Source organism: Macaca mulatta, chromosome 19 (assembly GCF_049350105.2).
Source record: "Macaca mulatta isolate MMU2019108-1 chromosome 19, T2T-MMU8v2.0, whole genome shotgun sequence".
NCBI lineage: Eukaryota > Metazoa > Chordata > Mammalia > Primates > Cercopithecidae > Macaca > Macaca mulatta.
Window position 1 is genome coordinate 7,043,995 of NC_133424.1, and position 20,071 is coordinate 7,064,065.

At 45.4% G+C, this 20,071-nt stretch overlaps 2 protein-coding genes across 19 annotated transcripts in view; one reads left to right on the forward strand and one right to left on the reverse strand.

Annotated features, from left to right (window-relative positions):
* The window catches only part of RFX2 (regulatory factor X2), a 205,281-nt gene that overhangs the window by 169,408 nt on the left and 15,802 nt on the right, over positions 1 to 20,071 (reverse strand). For 5 of the 11 annotated variants that reach the window (XM_077979405.1, XM_077979403.1, XM_077979397.1 and 2 more), the window contains exon 2: positions 11,506 to 11,673. The exons of 1 other annotated variant lie outside the window; for it this stretch is intronic. The gene's annotated coding sequence lies outside the window, so the exon portion shown is untranslated. Of the gene's footprint in view, positions 1 to 770; positions 892 to 3,319; positions 3,464 to 4,930; positions 5,066 to 5,963; positions 6,086 to 11,505; positions 11,674 to 20,071 lie in introns of all 11 variants that reach the window. 5 more of the 11 variants (XM_077979406.1, XM_077979394.1, XM_077979398.1 and 2 more) reach the window with 4 other exon arrangements.
* ACSBG2 (acyl-CoA synthetase bubblegum family member 2) overlaps positions 1 to 20,071 on the forward strand; it is a 47,043-nt gene that overhangs the window by 17,314 nt on the left and 9,658 nt on the right. For 6 of the 8 annotated variants that reach the window (XM_077979422.1, XM_015122616.3, XM_015122615.3 and 3 more), the window contains exons 6-10: positions 1,534 to 1,614; positions 6,304 to 6,453; positions 12,465 to 12,632; positions 18,386 to 18,567; positions 18,674 to 18,907. In XM_077979422.1, coding sequence (XP_077835548.1) covers positions 1,588 to 1,614; positions 6,304 to 6,453; positions 12,465 to 12,632; positions 18,386 to 18,567; positions 18,674 to 18,907 — 761 coding nt within the window. In that variant the 5' untranslated portion in view covers positions 1,534 to 1,587. Of the gene's footprint in view, positions 1 to 1,533; positions 1,615 to 6,303; positions 6,454 to 8,450; positions 8,535 to 12,464; positions 12,633 to 18,385; positions 18,568 to 18,673; positions 18,908 to 20,071 lie in introns of all 8 variants that reach the window. The other 2 variants (XM_077979421.1, XM_015122618.3) reach the window with 2 other exon arrangements.

Here is a 20,071-nt window from a genome sequence, read left to right on the forward strand (position 1 = left end):
GTGGGTGGGTGGGATCCTTCTTCCATCTGGGAATGCTGGCTTAATTTGAGTAGTCCATAACTGGAAAATGCCACATACACAACCTTCCCCTCTACACTCACCTGGCTGCTATGGATTTCTGTCCTGATTCTAGGAGGTCCAGCCTTAAGTGAATAAAGAAATATCTGAATTATTTCTGACTCCTAGTTTCATTGAAGGTGAAGTCTGTGGAGGATTTATTGTTCCAGTTGCTATGTCTAGAAGATTCAAAACCAGGTTCCTGACATGCTCCTTCCAAATTGGATGCCCAGCTCCACTTGGAGATCTTTGATCTGGGGAAGTAATCACAGATCCTCCTCTGCTTAAACCCTCTAATTCTCTTGTGGTTTTCTGTTGGAGTTAAATAAACTCCAAACTCCTCATCTTTGCCTCCAAGGCTCCGCTGATCTGGGCCTCACCATTCTTTCATGCCCCCTCACCTGTCATACTGTCTTGGGTACCCACTCTGGCCATCCTGGACTTTTTATATCCCTCAGACATCCCAAGCTGTTGCCTGCCCCAGGCTCCTTGAATGTCTGTTTCTTCTTCTCTCTGGAAAACTTGTCCAGCTGCTGTACGGGCTTCTGCTCTCTCTTCTCTCCAATGCCTGCCACAGGCATGGCTATAATTAGCAAAATGGATGTTGCAAGTAACTTTTTCACTGGATTGGCTAGAAGTGTCATAGAGAGACCCCTCCCCCTTTCTTTGGCATGAACAGAGTACAAGAATCTTGCAGGTTGCCTGATTCTTACCGTGCTAGGTATGGGTAGAGGGCTCTGCACTTGTCCAGGTTCCAGCCAACTTCATGGAGGATTTTTGTTGCCTGATTCCAACTAAAAGGTTAGCTAAATCTGGGCTGCAAGGTGAAAAGTCCTGGAAAACAGAGAGCGGGAGGGACTTCCTTTAGCTCATCAACCAAGATCCACATTTCTGTGTAGCATAATTCGGTCAGAGATGTGTTGTCTCAGGCAGATTGCTGTCATCCTCTACCTACACTGTTGGAAGCTAGTGATATGGAATACAAAGAATCCAGGAGTCCTGAAACCAGGTCATTTGGGGTCAGTCAAGACCAATAGCAGCGTTTTATAGTGTGGGCAGGGGAAGAAAAGAGGCCGGGCACAGTGGCTTACACCTGCAATCCCAGCACTTTGGGAGGCCGAGGCAGGTGGATCACCTGAGGTCAGGTGTTCGAGACCAGCCTGGCCAAAATGGTGAAACCCCAGCTCTACTAAAAATACAAAAATTAGCTGGGTATGGTGGCGCATGCCTGTAATCCCAGCTACTCGGGATGCTGAGGTGGGAGAATGACTTGAATCCGGGAGGTGGAGGTTGCAGTAAGCCGCGATTGAGCCAATGCACTCCAGCCTGGGCGACAGAGCAAGACTGTGTCTCAAAAAAAAAAAAAAAAAAAAAAAAATTGGCTGGAGTTGCTGGAGAGAGCTTAGGACATCCAACCCAGCTTTAGTCTTTCCCAGGGCTGGGCTGCCATGAAGCCCACAGAGAACTTTCTTTCAGATTCCACAGAGCAGCCTGGAGCCCCTAAAAGCCATCATCCAGTACAGACTGCCAATGAAGGAGAACAACAACTTGTACTCTGTAAGTGTGGGAGGTGGGCACTGGGGAAAGGGGAGGGCGGGGTCTTGCAAGAAAAGTAGGCGTGGCCTAAGGAAGTAGAACGTGAGCAGAGGGAGGAGGTGGGACCTGGCAAGGGTGGGAACTCTCAAAGGAAGTAGGTGGGGACTCTCAAAGGAAGTGAATGGTGAGAAAAGGTGGGTGGGGCCTTGTGAGGAAAGTGGGTGTGACCTTTCAAAGGACGTGAAAGGTGAGCAGAGGGAGGGGGTGTGACCTTACAAGGGAAGTGGGTGTGGCCTTTCAAAGAAAGTGGGAGGTAAGCAGAGATGCAATGGGGCCTCACAAATGTGGCAGGTGGGACTTTGCAAAGGGCTGTGGGTGGGGCTTCATAAATGTAGTGGGTGGGGCTTTGCAAAGGGAAGTGGGTGGGGCTTCCCAAATGTAGTAAGTGGGGCTTTGCAAAGGGAAGTGGGTGTGCCCTTTGCAAAGGGAAATGGGAGGTGAGCAATGTGTGGGGGCCTCCTAAAAGGAAGTAGGCGGGACCTCTGGGACACATTTTTCCCTTCTGGCATAAAGGGACTGATTAATGAACAGTGTCTGTTCCAACTAATTACTGCTGGACTGAACAAATCACCACCAAAACTGGTGGCTAAAAAAAAAATCAGTTATTTTGTTATTTTTTTCCCAAGAACATTAAGATAATTAAACAATATACTAAAAAGTTGAAAATTATGTGTTAAAACTAACATTAAGTTTAAATATTTTATTTATACCCAAGCCAAAATTTATTATAACTTTATTTTTCTGGCTTTAACAGATGCAAAATCATTGATAATATTTTTACCAAAACCATCGACCATTTAAAAATATGCAAATATTTTTACTAAAACCATTGACCATTTAAAAATATGCATAGAGGGATGTAAATTTTTCCTTTTGCCGCAAGCTCCAGTATGGCTAGGACCCAACAGCTGTGTCGCAGCCTGTCTTTATGTAAAATTTTGATATGTATTCATCACGGATGTTTTTTGCTTTAATAGTTACTTTTAAAATACTATTCATTAAAATATTATTTATCTTAAGCTGGGCATGATGGCACATGCCTGTAATCCCAGCTACTCAGGAGGCTGAGGTGGGAGGATCACTTGAGCCCAGGAGTTCGAGATCAGTCTGGGCAACACAGCAAGACCCCATCTCAAAAAAAAATAAACAAATAAGCAAATTTGCTAAACTAAAACATCATTGATCCTGATTACCAAGGGTTTTTTTTGCGGCCCTTTGGGTATTGTGCTGTAAGCAAGGACTCTGGTTTTCATCTTAGTCCCAGCCCTGTAGCTGGGGTGCAGCCAGCATCTTTCTCCATCTCTTTATGGTTTTTCCATATGGCCTCTCTAGTACGGTCACTTCAAGATTGCTGGGGCCGGGCACAGTGGTGGTTCATGCCTGTAATCCCAGCACTTTGGGAGGCCGAGGCCGGTTGATCACGAGGTCAGGAGTTCAAGACCAGCCTGGCCAACATGGTGAAACTCTGACTTGACTAAAACTACAAAAATTGCCAGGTGTGTTGGCGCACACCTGTAATCCCAGCTACTCAGGAGGCCGAGGCAGGAGAATCGCTTGAACCCGGGAGGCAGAGGTTGCAGTGAGCCGAGATCATGCCACTGCACTCCAGCGTGGGCAACAGAGCAAGACTCCATCTAAACAACAACAAAAAGATTGCTGGACTTACTTGGTGGCTGAGATCTTTATAGAGAATATCGTGAGAGAGAGCACGTGTGCCAGGTGGAAGCTGTCTCACATTTAATGACTTAGTCTTGGAAGTCACATGACATTGCTCCCGTCATTACTTGCCCATCAAGGCCAAGCCAAAGATCTGTCAGGGATCAAGGGATGGGGACATAGACACCATGGCTTACTAAGGGAGAGGCAAGGTCCCTAAAGAATGTGTGACATTATACATGTTGTCACAATCATTTTTGGAAAATATATTCTGCTGCAGCATCTTTTGCAGCCAGAAAATGTTTGATTGCAAGCAACAGAGATCCACTTAAGCCAAATAATACTTTTATTATTGATTTTAGTTTGCTTTTTTTTTTTTTTTGAGACAGTGTCTTGCTTTGTCGCCCAGGCTGGAGTGCAGTGGCGTGATCTCGGCTCACTGCAAGCTCCGCCTCCCAGGTTCACACCATTCTCCTGCCTCAGCCTCCAAGTAGCTGGGACTACAGGCGCCCACCACCACGCCTGGCTAATGTTTTGTATTTTTTTTTTTTTTTTTGAGGCGGAGTCTCGCTCTGTCACCCAGGCTGGAGTGCAGTGGCGCGATCTCGGCTCACTGCAAGCTCCGCCTCCCGGGTTCCCGCCATTCTCCTGCCTCAGCCTCCCGAGTAGCTGGGACTACAGGCGCCGCCACCACGCCCGGCTAATTTTTTTTTGTATTTTTAGTGGAGACGGGGTTTCATTGTGTTAGCCAGGATGGTCTCGATCTCCTGACCTCGTGATCCGCCCGTCTCGGCCTCCCAAAGTGCTGGGATTACAGGCTTGAGCCACCGCGCCCGGCCAATGTTTTGTATTTTTAGTAGAGACGGGGGTTCACTGTGTTAGCCAGGATGGTCTCGATCTTCTGACCTTTGATCTGCCCTCCTCGGCCTCCCAAAGTGCTGGAATTACAGGCGTGAGCCACCACTCCCGGCCTGCTTTTTTTTTTTGAGACAGAGTCTCACTCTGTCACCCAGGCTGGAGTGCAGTGGCGCAATCTTGGCTCACGGCAACCTCCACCTCCTGGGTTCAAGTGATTCTCCTGCCTCAGCCTCCCTAGTAGCTGGGATTACAGGCACCCACCACCATGCCTGGCTAATTTTTTGTATTTTTTTTTTAGTAGAGACGGGGTTTCTCCATGTTGGCCAGGCTGGTCTTGAACTGCTGACCTCAAGTGATCCACCTTCCAAAGTGCTAGGATTACAGGTGTGAGCCACTGCTGTTGTTTTATTTTAAAGGACATATTGAGTTATCTTACAGAAACCAGGGCAAGAGGCTTGTGAGAGACCATGAAGAATTCCTTCTAATTTCCATGAGATTAGACTCTCAAACCCATTGCTCCAATCAGAAGGAACTGAAAGTCATGGAGTTTATTTTGGTTTTCCCTCCATGCAAGTGGGAGAAATGAACCTTTCTGGCCAGCCAAAACTCATCACCTTTCATGCTTTTCAGAAAACATAAATGTCCATATTAATACCAGAACAATGACTAAGACAACCAATTAGAATTACAGACTTTTCAGGAGATCAAGACCATCCTGGTTAACATGGTGAAACCTCGTCTCTACTAAAAATACAAAAATTACCTGGGTATGGTAGCACATGCCTGTAGTCCCAGCTACTCAGGACGTTGAGGCAGGAGAATTGCTTGAACCCAGGAGGCGGAGGTTGCAGTGAGCGGAGATTGTGCTACTGCACTCCAGCCTGGCGAGAGTGAGCCTCTGACTCAGAAACAAAAAAAAAAATTACAAACTTTTTAGAGTTTCAAAATGACCACTACAGCAACAGCCTTAAGTCTTGGATAACTTAAAAGACTCCTTTGTTAGCAATAACACTTATAGTAGGGTTTCTCAACCTCCTTGCTGTTGACATTTGGGGCAGGTAATTCTGTGTTGTAAGGAGTTGTCCTATGCCCTGTAGGATGTTGAGCTGCATCGCTGGCCTCCACTCACTGGATGCCAGGAATATATCCCCTGCCTCCCACTTGAAACAACCAAAAGTGTCTCCAGACACTGCCTAATAGACCCTGGTGGTGGGTGGGTGGGCAGTGGTGGAGTACTATCACCCCTGGTCGAAGCTGCTAATTTATAGGGGATAGCGACATAGAAGGGCATCTACTTCTCTGCAAGGGAGAGTAGAACCTACCATTTTAAGATTCTGTTTAGGCTGGACGCAGTAGCTCATGCCTGTAATTGGGAGGCTGAGGTGGACAAATTACCTGAGGTCAAGAGTTCGAGACCAGCCTGGCCAACATGGAGAAACCCTGTCTCTACTAAAGATACAAAAATTAGCCAGCCATAGTGGTGCACGCCTGTAGTCCCAGCTGCTCAGGAGGCTGAGGCAGGGGAATTGCTTGAACCCGAGAGGCGGAGGTTGCAGTGAGCCGAGATCGCGCCACAGCACTCCAGCCTGGCAACAGAGTGAGACTCCATCTCAAAAAAAAAAAAAAAAAAAAGGCTGCGTGCAGTGGCTCATGCCTGTAATCCTGTAATCCCAGCACTTTGGGAGGCCAAGGTGGGTGGATAACCTGAGGTCAGGAGTTTGAGATCATCCTGACCAGTATTAGCAGACCAACCTCTACTAAAAATACAAAAAGCAGCTGGGTGTCATGGCACGCACCTGTAGTCTCAGCTACTCAGGAGGCTGAGAGAGGAGAATCACTAGATCCCAAGAGGCAGAGGTTGCAGCAAGTTGAGACCACGCCACTGCACTCCAGCCTGGGCAACAGAGCAAGACTCTGTCTAAAAATAAACAAATAAAATAAAATAAAATAAAATAAAATAAAATAAAATAAAATAAAATAAAATAAAATACAAAAAAAAAAAATAGCCAGGCGTGGTGGTGCATGCCTGTCCAAGCTGCTTGGGAGGCTGAGGCAAGAGGATCACTTGAACCTGGGAGGTGGGGAAGAGGACGCCTGACTGCCTTCTCATCCTCCGTTTGTCTTTTCTGTCCACAGTGGGATGATTTCATGGAACTTGGCGGAAGCATTGCTGACACCCAACTGGAGCAGGTCATCCAGAGCCAGAAGGCGAATCAATGCGCAGTGCTCATCTACACTTCCGGGACCACAGGCATGCCCAAGGGAGTGATGCTCAGTCATGACAACGTACGCCAAAGTCCCTTTGCTCTGGAGTGGTGGCCTTTGGGCTGTTTCTCCTGTTGGCTTCCAGGGGCAGGGTGGCATTCCAGGGTCTAGCACGCAGTGGCTCCTTCACCACTGGGGGTTAGAGAGTAGTGTAGTTGCTTCACTAGGGGGCAGCAGAGTGCAATGATTCAGATCAAGGAATGCTGGCCATGTCAAAAGCAGAAAAATGTCTGGCAGGGTATGCACCCAACAGACAAGGATGATTCCTCTGTGTAGGTCAGGAAGGTTGTGTGTGTGTGTGTGTGTGTGTGTGTGTGTGTGTGTGTGTGTGTGTGTGTTTGAGATGGAGTCTTGCTCTGTCCCCCAGGCTGCAGTGTAGTTGCGCAATCTCAGCTCACGGCAACCTCCGCCTCCGTTCAAGTGATTTTCCTGCCTCAGCCTCCCAAGTAGCTGGGATTACAGGCACCCGCCACCACGCCTGGCTAATTTTTGTATGTTTAGTAGAGACAGAGTTTCACCAAGTTGGCCAGGCTGGTCTTGAACTCCTGACCTCAGGTGATCCACTGCCTTGGCCTCCCAAAGTGCTGGGATTACAGGCATGAGCCACCATGCCCAGCCTACTTTATTTTTCAGTTGTGTTTGTGTATGTGTGTGTGTTTTTTTGTTTTTATTTATTTATTTATTTGAGACTGAGTCTGGCTCTGTTCCCCAGGCTGGAGTGCAGTGGCACTCCACTCACTGCAACCCCTGTCTCCTAGGTTCAAGCAATTCTCATGCCTCAGCCTCCTGAGTATCTGGGACTACAAGCCAGTGCCACCACACCCAACTAATTTTTTGTATTTTGGGTAGAGATGGAGTTTCACCATGTTGATCAGGCTGGTCTCAAACTCCTGACCTCAAATCATCTGCCTGCCTTGGCCTCCCACAGTGTTGGGATTACAGACATGAGCCACCGCACCTGGTCTATTTTTAAATTGTTTTTAGAGATGGGATCTTGCCACGTTGCCCAGGCTGGAGTGCAGTGACTACTCAGAGGCACAATCATCGTGCACTGAAGCGTCAGACTCACAGGCTCAAGTGATCCTTCTGCCTCAGCCTCCCAAGTAGCTGGGTCTTACAGGTGCATGCCACCACGCCTAGCCTGCTGGTTTTTAAATGAAGCATTTCTACTTTATAAATGCTTCCCTGCCCTCCCCCCCCACTCAGCCTAGGGTAATAGTTACCAGCACACACTGGTGTCTGACAACATCAGTGTTGGAATCCTGGCTTTGCTACTTGTAAGTAACAATATACGCTGGTGTGACATTGGTCATATGACATCATCAAACTGTGTGTCAGTTTGCCCATCTGTAAAATGGGGAGACTAGAGTGCCCAATTCTGGCAGAGGGCCTGGCCCATGGAAGGTCAGCAATGGAAGATTGCAAAGATCAGCCTCCACTTCCTTAACACACTGTCTCAGCTAGTGCTGTATAGCAAGGTGTGGGGCTAGGATCATCCCCCTGGGTCTGGAGGTCCCGATCCTAGATCCACACCTTGGAAATCTTTTCTGAATTTCTCATTTTAACATGAATCCAAATCTTTCGCCAACACTGTCTCCTTCTTGCAGAGCTCCTTTCCTCCTCCTGAATCTTAGCTCAAGGTCTCTCAGAAATTTTCTGATTTTTCTACAACTATGGCTTTGACCCTCCCATACCGTCTGTTTGAGCAACATCGTGGGTCCAGGACTAAGGTCTATATGTAAATTAAAACTTGGCTTCCTGTAAAATTTGATGCATAAATATATTTTGCTATAACGACAAAGAAAGCAGGCTTCAAGTTTGGCAATAAATTGTTGGAGTAAAAATTAAAAGTTCAGACATTACAGAAGCCCTTGGACTCAACTGTATGATAGAGAAAAATTATTTTTGGTCTCATCTCCATCATCGCTCCCCTGGATCTGTGTGGTTGCTTTCACCCTACCCTGTTACCCGCCTCCCACCCAACTCCCACCCTTACCCCCCGTCTATCCTCTCTACAGCCACCAGAGGGCACCTGTCAGCGCCTGAGTCAGGTCCCATTCCTCCTCTGTCCACAGCCCGCCATGGCTCCCATCTCCCTCCAGGTAAAAACCCAAGTCCTCCTGAGGCCCACAAGGCCCTGCAAGCCTAGCCCCTTCCCCTTCCTCCTCTCTTCTCCACCCTCTCTCCCCCTTCCTCATTCTGTTCTAGCCACACCGTCGTCCTCACTGTTCCTCCAACACGCCAGACAAGTCCTGCCTCGAGGTCTTTGCATGAGCTTGGTGGGAAGTTTTTTCCCTAGATAGCCACACAGCTTGTTCCCTCCCCTCCTTCGGGTGGGTCTCTGCTCAGCGTCACTTCCTCAGTGAAGCCCTCCCTAACTTCCATGTTTGAAACAGCAAACAATAAACCACCCCCTTACTCCTTAATTCCCGTTTGGCTACTTCTTTTCTTCCTTAGAATTTTTTAACACTGACATATTATATGCTCATTTGTTTGTCAGGAACATCAGCTCCTTGAGGTCAGGGGTTGTCTGTCTTATTCGCTACTGTAACTGCAGGGCCTGGTGGGCAGGAGGATTCAATCCACTTTTGGGAAATGAATGAATGAAAGAAATCTGATTAAACAGGATATTCCCCTCTATGCTGGCTAGTATTTATGCTCCTAGTAGCTGCATGTCTGCTAAGATATTCTCCTAGCACAGGGGTTATAAGGATAGATCCTGAAGCAAGACTGTCCACATTTTAATGGGGTTGTTTTATTTTTTTCTTGTTGATTTAAGTTCCTTATAGATTCTGGATATTAGTCCTTTTTTTTTTTTTAAAGAGTCTTGCTCTGTCATCCAGGCTGGAGTGCAGTGAACGCTATCTCAGCACACTGCAATGTCCACCTTCCAGGTTTAAGCGATTCCCCTGTCTCAGCCTCCCAAGCGGCTGGGATTACAGGCACCCACCACCACGCCTGGCTCATTTTTGTATTTTTAGTAGAGATGGGGCTTCACTATGTTGGGCAGGCTGGTCTCAAACTCCTGACTTCAAGTGATCCACCTGCCTCAGCCTCCCAAAGTGATTACACGCGTGAGTCACAGCACCTGGCCGATATTAGTCCTTTATTGGACGCAGAGTTGCAAATATTTTCTCCTATTCTGTAGGTTGTCTTTACTCTGTTAATTGTTTCTTTTGCTGTGCAGAAGCTCTTGAGTTTGAGTCCCAATTGTCCACGTCTGTTTTTCTTGCATTTGCTTTTGTGGTCTTAGTCATAAATTCTTTGCCTAGGCCAATGTCCAGAAGAATTTTTCCTAGGTTTTCTTCTAGTTTCTTCATTTTTCTGCACATGGCTAGCCAGTTTTCCCAGCACCATTTATTGAATAGGATGTCCTTCTCCATTGTTTATTTTTATTTTTATTTATTTATTTATTTTTGAGATGGAGTCTCGCTCTGTCTCCCAGGCTGGACTGCAGTGGCCGGATCTCAGCTCACTGCAAGCTCCGCCTCCTGGGTTTACGCCATTCTCCTGCCTCAGTCTCCCGAGTAGCTGGGACTATAGGCGCCTGCCACCTCGCCCGGCTAGTTTTTTTGTATTTTTTAGTAGAGACGGGGTTTCACCATGTTAGCCAGGATGGTCTCGATCTCCTGACCTCGTGATCCGACCGTCTCGGCCTCCCAAAGTGCTGGGACTACAGGCTTGAGCCACCGCACCCGGCCAGATAAACACATTTTAACCCCTCAGTAAAACCCCACCAGGAAAATTTTGTCACTAACCCTTTTACAGATGAGAAGACTGAGGCTCAGACAGAGGAAATTACTTGGTCAGGATCACAGAGCAAGGGAAGCTCTGAACTGAGATCTGAACCAGGAGTGTCTAAACCATTGTACCTCACACACTACACACACCAAGCCCCTTCTCTCAACAAAAGTGTGCTAAGTTCCTTGAACCCTGGACTATGCATGACAAGGTTTATGGGAGCCTTCATCCTGAGCCCAGGGAAAGAAGTGGAACTAGCCTTGAGGGATATTTTGGGCTGACTGCTGTATGTCCTTTATTGTAGTTAACCTTTCCTTCTATTTCCTCATTCATTTGACAAAAATTCATTGAGCATCTAGTATGTACTGGGGAATATTCCAGGAACAGGGGATACAGCAGCGAACAAGAGAGACTCAATCTGGACCTTGGGAACAGATAAGAAATTAACAAATGAAAACATTCAGCTTGCGTGACATGGTGCGTAGAGACTTAGGCAGTCACTGGCAATTTCACCTTAGATGGTGTGAGATGGCCCTTCTAAGGAGGTGACACTTGAGCTGAGACTTAATGTTCAAGAAGTAGCCAGCCACGGGGGTGGGGGGTGGTGAGGGAAAAGGCTGAAGAAAGAGCATTCCAGGCAGAGGGAATAGCCAGCGCAAAGGCCCTGAGGCTGGACCATGCCTGATACATTGGAGGAACAGCGAGGAGGTCCGGGTGGCTGGATTAACGAAGTAACTATTCACCAGATATTTATGACACTAGTGAGAACTATAGGTGACAAAATTATAGGTACACTAAAACTTTACATCCACATATGCATTGGAGAAAGAAAAATGCTAATAATGCTAATAATGCTAATTGCTGGGTTGTTTATATGATGGGATTATGGAGAGCCTTTTTGTTTGTTTGACCATGTTGGTTCCATAGTTCTATATTGGACCTGAGAAGCCTCTGTCCCCACTTTAAAGATGAGGCAATCACGGCCACAAGGGATTTTAAGTAAATAGCCCAAATGTCTAGCAAACAGTGGAGTCAGGGTTTGACTCTGGGACACTTGCTGAATCCTTCGGTTTTCTGAGTTCTGTCATTGGACCCAAGAGGGTCTGCAACCTCCCTACTCCTAAAGCTGCCTGCTAAATTTTGCAACCCCCGTAACTTCAGGCAAGTTAGTTAAGGGCTCTGTGCTTCTGTTTTCACTAATTCTCCGTGGTTAAAAAAACTGTTAGACCTGGGGCTTCACCCAAAAAATCTGTTGAATGATTAACAGCCATCTACTCACCTGGGCTGCCCAAGAGGATGAAGTGGGGGATCCAGGTGCTTACTCGATCTTACCTTGAGAGCATCTGCTTGAGCAAAGTAAGTGAGCGCCCCAATCTTCATGAGTACCCAGATGTCCATCATCTGTGCTGCAATGTGGCTGAGTGGGAGGGAGCTGACCACCGTCTCATGCTTTTCTGTCAGTTTAAAGTCCTTTGCCACTGCTCCTGCCATCCACGTGATCTGTAACATAAGGGACAATCCAAGATGTCTTATACTGACTTATGAAAAAGCAACACACACACGCACTCAGCCAGATTGCGGCACAGATGGTGGACATCTGGGTACCCGTAAAGATCGGGGCACTCATATACTTTAGGCTTAAGCAGATGCTGTCAAGGTAAGATCGAGTAAGGACCTGGGGCCCCCACTTCATCCTCTTGGGCAGCCCAGATGAGTAGATGGTTGTGAATCATTTGACAGATTTTTGGGGGGAAGCTCCAAAAATTTCGGGAGAATTATAGTTACTGACCCCCAGGTGTTACAATGATTCAACGACTTGATGTTTGTAAAGTATGCAAACAGTGTCTTGGTCATAGTAGGTGCTTTGTAAGTGTTTACTTAATTAATGTGTTTAGCTAAATATATTTAAAAGGGCCCTCCAGGCTGGGCATGGTCACTCACACCTATAATCCTAGCACTTTGGGAGGCTGAGGCGGGAGGTCGCTGGAGGCCAGGAGTTTGAGGCCAAGCTGGAAAACATAGTGAGTTCCCCTCTCTACAAAAAAAAAGTTAAAAAAAAAATTACGTGGATGTGGTGGTGTGTGCCTGCAGTCCCAGCTACTCAAGAGGCTGAGATGGGATGATCCCTTGAACCCAGGAGTTTGGGGCTGCATTGAGGTGTGATCACACCACTGCACTCCAGTCTGGGTGACAGAGTGAGGCCCTGTCTGAAAAATAAATAAATAAAAATTTAAAAATAAAATGGCCCTTCTAAGAGGGCGAGGCACCTTGGATTGTCCCTTATGTTACAGATCACGTGGATGGCAGGAGCAGTGGCACAGGACTTTAAACTGACAGAAAAGCATGAGACGGTGGTCAGCTACCTCCCACTCAGCCACATTGCAGCACAGATGATGGACATCTGGGTACCCATAAAGATTGGGGCGCTCACATACTTTGCTCAAGCAGATGCTCTCAAGGTAAGATCGAGTAAGGACCTGGGGCTCCCACTTCATCCTCTTGGGCAGCCCAGGTGAGTAGATAGTTGTTAATCATTCAACAGATTTTCTGGGTGAGGCCCCAGGTCTAACCGTTTTTCCTCTGCCCTCATCTTAATGCTCTATTTAGAAGCATTAAAAACAAGACCAGGCACAGTGGCTCATGCCTGTATTCCCAGCACTCCGGGAGGCCGAGGCAGGCAGATTGCTTGAGCTCAGGAGTTGAGACCAGCCTGAGCAAGATGGCGAAACCCCATCTCTACAAAAACCAATAATAATAACAGTAAATTTTTCTTAAAAAAAAACACCTGACCAAATAAAACAACTTTTTTTTTTTTTTTTAAACCAACTGGCTACATTCTCCTAGTTTTTATCTTTATCCAAGTGAGGGCATCTATGTATGGTTATGTAGATTGAACACTGAACAACACAAGACAAAGATGTACTTGGTATTGAAAGTAAAATATGTGTATGTGTGTGTGTGTGTTTTTATAAGTCGGTATTCCAAAATCTAAAAAGCTCCAAAAAAACAGGAGCTTTTGGCAGCAAAGTCGGATCTGAGTTCATACGATGTTGTTTGTGGTCTTCATTTTATTCCACTTGCTGGGATTATGCATATATTTGAGTGTAGAACTTTTATACCACCTTTTCTTGACTTTAAGTATTATCTTTGCCTTTCTACTGTGGTGAGGATTTCACTCCCTTCCTTTCCCGTCTCCTCATTTCTCCTTCCCCATTCTCTCAATATAAATTATTCTTAGTTAACTGAGCCAAGTAGTTTATTATATGATAACATTTCCTGTTTGGTACAACTTTTTGTTTTTCCCAGAATTAATAGTTGCCTTTCTTTTCCAATTTGGTGAAGTTTTTGCATATATGTCCAGTTGCTCCATCTGATCTGTCACATGCTTATCAATATTCTCCAAATGTTCACATATTCATTGCATTATTATTATTATTTGAGATGGAATCTTGCTCTGTTGCTTGGGCTGGAGTGCAGTGCCATGATCTTGGCTCACTGCAACCTCTGCCTTCCAGGTTCAAGCAATTCTCGTGCCTCAGCCTCCCAAGTAGCTGGAACTGCAGGCCTGTGCCACCATGCCTGGATAATTTTTGTATTTTTAGTAGAGATGGGGTTTCACAATTTTGGCCAGACTGATCACGAACTCCTGACCGCAGGTGAGCCTTGGCCTCCCAAAGTGCTGGGATTACAGGCATGAGCCACTGCACCCAGCTTCATTGCATTATTCTTTTCCTCCCTCCTTCTGCACTTAGCTGGACTGTTGTTTTAGGTTGTCCTAGGCTGGGTATCCTAGAAGCAAAATCTGAGTTGGAGATCTTTGTGATTTATCAATGGGGAGCTCTCAGGTGAAAACCAAAAGGAAGTAAGGAGAGAAGGATAGGCTGGGAGAAAAAACAAGAAAGGACATACATTCAGCTGGATTGTAACTTCAGACTGATCCCATAGGAAGCTCTGAGGCATGAATGACACTAGAGTTGTTCCACTTTGAGGCAAGGAGGCTGTGCTTTTGTATCCCCAACTCAGATAGTCATTGGCTGTGGGCTCAGGCACCCACATGGGATAGGGAGCATAACTTCCCAGTTATTTCTAAGTAAGGGCTGTTTTCTGGAAAAGAGAGAACTGTGGGCCACTAGAGATGTGATAGGACATCAACAGCATCTTCTACAAGCTGCCATACAGGGATACCCCTTCTCCCCACTCCTGGGTTGGATCCCCTGTTTTCTGGGGTCTTTGCCTTTTTTTGGATTATTCCTTGATTTAGCTGGAAATCATTCATTGGTAGGTTTTGCAAAGTAGTTATGTGAGAGAACACTTTGATTTCTTTTTAAAATACTGTTTTCATTTTTTTTAGAGACAAGGTCGTGCTCTGTCACCCAGCCTGGAATGCAGTGGCACGATCATAGCTTACTGCAGTCTTAAATTCCTGGGCTCAAGGGATCCTCCCATCTCAGCCTCCCCTGTCGCCAGGACTACAGGCATATGCCACTATGCCTGACTAATTTGTTTTACAGTGATTTCCTACATGTCTGGACTTTGCAAACAGAGCCAGAAAAGAACTCTGACATTTTCCTCAAGCTACATTCTCTGAATTAGTTTCCTGTTAATGCCACAACAAAGGAACAGAAACTTAGTGACTTAAAACAACATTTATTTAGAGACAGAGTCTCATTTTGTCGCACAGGCTGGAGTGCGGTGGCAGTGGCGTGATCTCAGGTCACTGCAATCTCCGCCTACGAGTTAAGCGATTCTCATGCCTTAGCCTCCCAAGCCGGGATTACAGGCATGCACCACCATGCCCAGCTAATTTTTGTATTTTTAATAGAGACGGGATTTCACCATGTTGGCAAGGCTGGTCTTGAACTCCTGACCTGAAGTGACCCACCTGCCTCAGCCTCCCAAAGTGCTGGGATTACAGGCGTGATCAAATGTGCCTGGCCCATTTATTATCTTATAGTTCTGGTGGTCAGAAGTCTGAAAATGGGTCTCACTGGGCTAAAATCAATACATCATCAGGGCTGCATTCACTCTAGAGGTTCTTGGGGAAGAATCCATTTCCTTGCCTTTTCCAGCTTCTAGAGGCCACCTATGTTCCTTATCTCAGGGCCCCTTCCTCCATCTTCACAGCCAGCAGGGCAACCTCTTCCCCTCTCTGACTCTGACTCTCCTGCCTCCCTCTTGTAAGGACCCTGTGATGACACTGGACCACCCAGATCATCCAGGATGATCTCCCATCTCAAGATTCTTAACTTAATCCCATCTACAAAGTCCTTTTTACCATGAAAGATTATACATTCACAGGTCCCAGGGGTTAGAACGTGGACATCTTTAGGGGGCCATTATTTTGCCTCCCACACTCTCCATCAAGCAGGCTAAATCTTAGGGCCTTTGTACATGCTTCTAGAAGGTTCTTGCTCTTGTTCTTTGCAGGGCTGACTCTTCTTTGTCACTTAGCTCTCTGCTAAATATTTCCTTGGGCCCTCTCGATCCCTCTCACATGCCCCATGCTCAGTGCCTGAGATGTGTTAGGTCTTCAATACATTATTTCCTTTCTTGGCTGAATACATAATACATACACATTTACCTACAGGACCTGAGAAGTTCCCATTTTCCCACATCCTTACCAACTCCTAATATTGTCAGAATGTTTAAAACTTGTCAATCTGAATAGAGACAAAAGTGTCTTAATATTTTCAGAAATTTCCAGACTGTTTTCTAAAGTAAGTGCACCAGAAGTGTGCGAAGGTTAGTTTCTCTACATCTTCACTAACGCATGTTATTATTATTATTATTATTGCCATTCTAATTTATTATTTTATTATCATTTTTATTATTTTATTATTTTGCCTTTTTTATTATTGCCATTTTAATTTGCATTTCCTTGATGATTAATGATAGTGAGCATCTCTTCATGTGTTTATTGACCTTTTACACATCTTCTTTGGAAAAAGAAATCTGTTCAAATAGTTTGCCCATTTACAAATTTGGTTGCTCTTTCTGTGCTAGCATGACTAGTAAAAAGAAAAGTAAAAGCCGGGCGCAGTGGCTCATGCCTGTAATCCCAGCACTTTGGAAGGCCAAGGCAGGCAGATTGCTTCAGGTCAAGAGTTCAAGACCAGCCTGGCCAACATGATGAAATTCTGTCTCCTCTGTCTCTATTAAAAAAAAAAAAAAAAAAAAAAAAATTAGCCAGGTTTGGTGGCGTGCATTTGTAATCCCAGCTACTCAGGAGGCTGAGACAGGAGAATAGCTTGAACCTGGGAGGCAAAGGCTGCAGTGAGCCGAGATGGTGCCACTGGACTCCAGCCTGGGTGACAGAGGGAGACTCTGTCAAAAAAAAAAAAAAAAAAAAAGTAAAGAAAGAAAGAAAGGAAAGAAAAGGAAGGAAGGAAGGAAGGAAGGAAGGAAGGAAGGAAGGAAGGAAGGAGGGAGGGACGGAAAGAAAGAAGAAAGAAAAAGAAAGAAAAAGAAAGAAAGAAAAGAAAGAGAGAGAGAGGAAGGAAAAGAAGAGAAGAGAAAAGAAAAGAAAATTTAAAATGAAAAAAAAAGAATTGGCTGCACATCTAATCTTTTCTTTTTTTGAGACAAAGTCTCGCTCTGTCGCCCAGGCTGGAGTGCAGTGGCGCGATCTCAGCTCACTACAAGCTCCCCCTCCCAGGTTCACACCATTCTGTTGCCTCAGCCTCCTGAGTAGCTGGGACTACAGGTGCCTGCCACCATGCCCAGCTAATTTTTTTGTATTTTTAGTAGAGATGGAGTTTCACCATGTTAGCCAGGATGGTCTTGATCTCCTGACCTTGTGATCCGCCCGCCTCGGCCTCCCAAAGTGCTGGGATTACAGGTGTGAGCCACTGCACCTGGCCTGCATATCTAATCTTATTGTTGAGTGTTAAGGGTTCTTTATATATTCTGGTTACAAATCCTCCAAATTTGTGGTTTGCAAATACTTTCTCCCAGTTCTACGGCTTGTTGTTTCCTCAGTAATCTTTTGAAGAGGAAAAAAGTTCAAGTTGGATGAAGTTTGATTTATCTATTTTCTTTTATGCTTTTGGTATCATATCTAGGAAATCTTTGCCTACTCTAAAGACACAGAGATTTTCTGCTACGTTTTCTTCCAAAAGGCTTTTAGTTTGAGCTCTTACATTTAGGGCTATAATACATTTTGAGGTAATTTTCATGTTTGGTGAGAAATAAGGCTCTAACCCTAAGTTTTGTGGAAGTGTGTGTTTGTTTTACTTCGTTTGGCATTTGAATAGTCTCCCCTCTCCACTAAATTGCCTTGGCATTTTGTTGAAAATCAGCTGATCATAAATGTAAGGTTTTGTTTCTGGATCTTCTGTTTTGTTCCACTGATCTGCATTTCTGTCTTTATGCCAAAGCCACAATGACCTGATCACACTAGCTTGATAGCAGGATGGCTAAATTTTCCTGGTTTGCCTGGGACTTCCCCAGTTTTAAAATAGAAAGTTTCACATTTCAGATACTCCTGCAGTTCTGCAGTAAACCAGGATGGTTGTTCATCCTACTTTAGAATAAATTTTAAAATCAGGTAGTAAGTCCTCCAATTTTGTCTTTCTTTTCCAGAATTGCTTTGACTATTCTAGGTCCTCTGCATTTCTATATAAATTTTAAAGTCGGCTTGTCAATTTGTATTTAAAAACAAAACAAAACAAACAAACAAACAAAAACCTGCCTAGATTTTGATAGGGATTGCATTGAACCTATAGGTCTCTTTGGGGGAGAATCTTGCATCCTTTTTTAACAGTTGTACAACATTCCACTGCATGCTTGGACCACAGTTTCTTTAGCCAACCCCTTGTCATTGAACCTGTAAGCTGTTTCCATTCTGTTACAAAACAGTGTTGCAAAGAACATCTTGAATGTGTTTCTTTGTGTGCCTGAGTCTTTCCTTCAGCTGAATTCCTTCACCCACAGAAGTGAAGTTGACAGGTTGCATTTAAAATGTTAGTAGTACTGTCATGTTACCTTCCAAAAATATCTTACCAGTTTATGCTTCTCATCAAATCCCTAGAGAGAGTGCAAAAATCTGATTGGCCAACCCAGCCAGTGGGTTGTCTCCTTTGGGCTGGGAGCCCTGCATAATCTGATCGTTGAAGGAATGTTCTCTTGGGCAGAGTTGGGTGGATCGGGAGAGATGGACATCCCTGGTGCACGGAAGGCCCTGCTGTGGCTAACCTAGCTTCGTTACGTACAGGGCACCTTGGTAAATACTCTACGGAAGGTAAAACCCACTATCTTCATGGGAGTGCCCCAGATTTGGGAGAAGATACATGAGACAGTGAAGAGAAATAGTGCCAAGTCCACAGGCTTGAAGAAGAAGGTGTTCGTGTGGGCAAGAAACATTGGCTTCAAGGTCAACTCAAAGAAGATGTTGGGGTAGGTGCAGCATCCAGAGGGCTGGGAGGATAGTTGGTGAGGAGGCTCAGCTTTCTCCACAGGGTCCCATCAGCCCCTTTCCACTTGATGGCATTCTTATTCACAGGAAATATAATACTCCCATGAGCTACCGTGTGGCTAAGACTCTCGTGTTCAGCAAAGTCAAGACGTCCCTTGGCTTGGATCACTGTCACTCTTTCATCAGTGGGGCTGTGCCTCTCAACCAAGAGACTGCCGAGTTCTTTCTAAGCTTGGACATACCTATAGGCGAGTTGTATGGGTTGAGTGAAAGCTCAGGACCCCACACAATATCCAACCAGAATAACTACAGGCTTCTAAGGTACCAGCCCCCGGGGCAGACCCCTGCTCCTCCCATAACATGGGGTCAAGAGGGGGAAGGTGGGTATATAGATGGGCCTCTGGGTTAAGAAGAATCCTGACGTGGTGTCTCCAGAATGATCCTCTTCTCCAGCCTCCAACTCCTAACTCTGCATGACCATGGGAAACCCTGGATGGTCAGAGAGCCCACAGACAAGGGGGATGGCTCTCTGAACATTCCATGGTCTCCCCATTTGTCATTTGTGAGTTCTGCCTCCAAGTTCACCGTCTGTGACCTCAGCACCTTTCATCCCCATGATCCCCCATCTCAAAACACCTCCATGGCCCATTCCTGGCTTTCTCCCAAGCTCAGCTTGCCCTAGGCTGCAAGGTTGAACCCAATGATAAGAAAACTTTAAGAATACCAATTCAGGTCCAACTCCCCATCTGACAGCAGTCATAGTCATAGAATCTTCTGGTTGTGTCTCTCCCTGACTCCCTCCTTTTAGCATGGGTGAGGTTTGAAAAAAATCTTTTCATATATATGTTTATTTTTAAAAATTTATTTTAAAAATCTTTTTAGAGACAGGGTCTCACTTTGTTGCCTAGGCTGGAGTGCAATGGTACAATCATAGATCACTGTAACCTCAAACTTCTGGATTCAAGCATTCCTCCTGCCTCAGCCTCCAAACTAGCTGGGACTACAGGCATAAGCCTCCATGCTTGGCAATTTTGTAAAATTTTTTTTGTAGAGATGGGGTCTTGCTATGTTGCCCAGGCTGGCCTTGAACTCCTGAACTCAAGCAATCCTCAGTCTCCCAAAGCACTGGGATTACAGGCATGAACCATCATGCCCAGCCTTTTCATATACTTAAAAGTCATTTGTACTTCCTTTCCTATGAACTATCTGTCAATATTATCTGCCTGTTTTAAAAATTAGATTATTGGGCCCTTTATTATTGGTTTGTTGGCACTCTTTACATATTAGGAAAATCAGCCCTTTGTCTTTCATATGAGTTACAAATATTTTATTCCCTGGCTTGTCATTGGTATTCTGATTTTAGTTAAGATATTTTTTACTCTGCAGAAATTTGTGGTCACAAATTTAGATGGTTGAACTTACCAATCTTTTCTTTTATGGCTTCTGGATTTTTCTACATACCTAAAAAAGTTTCAGTGGGGGAAA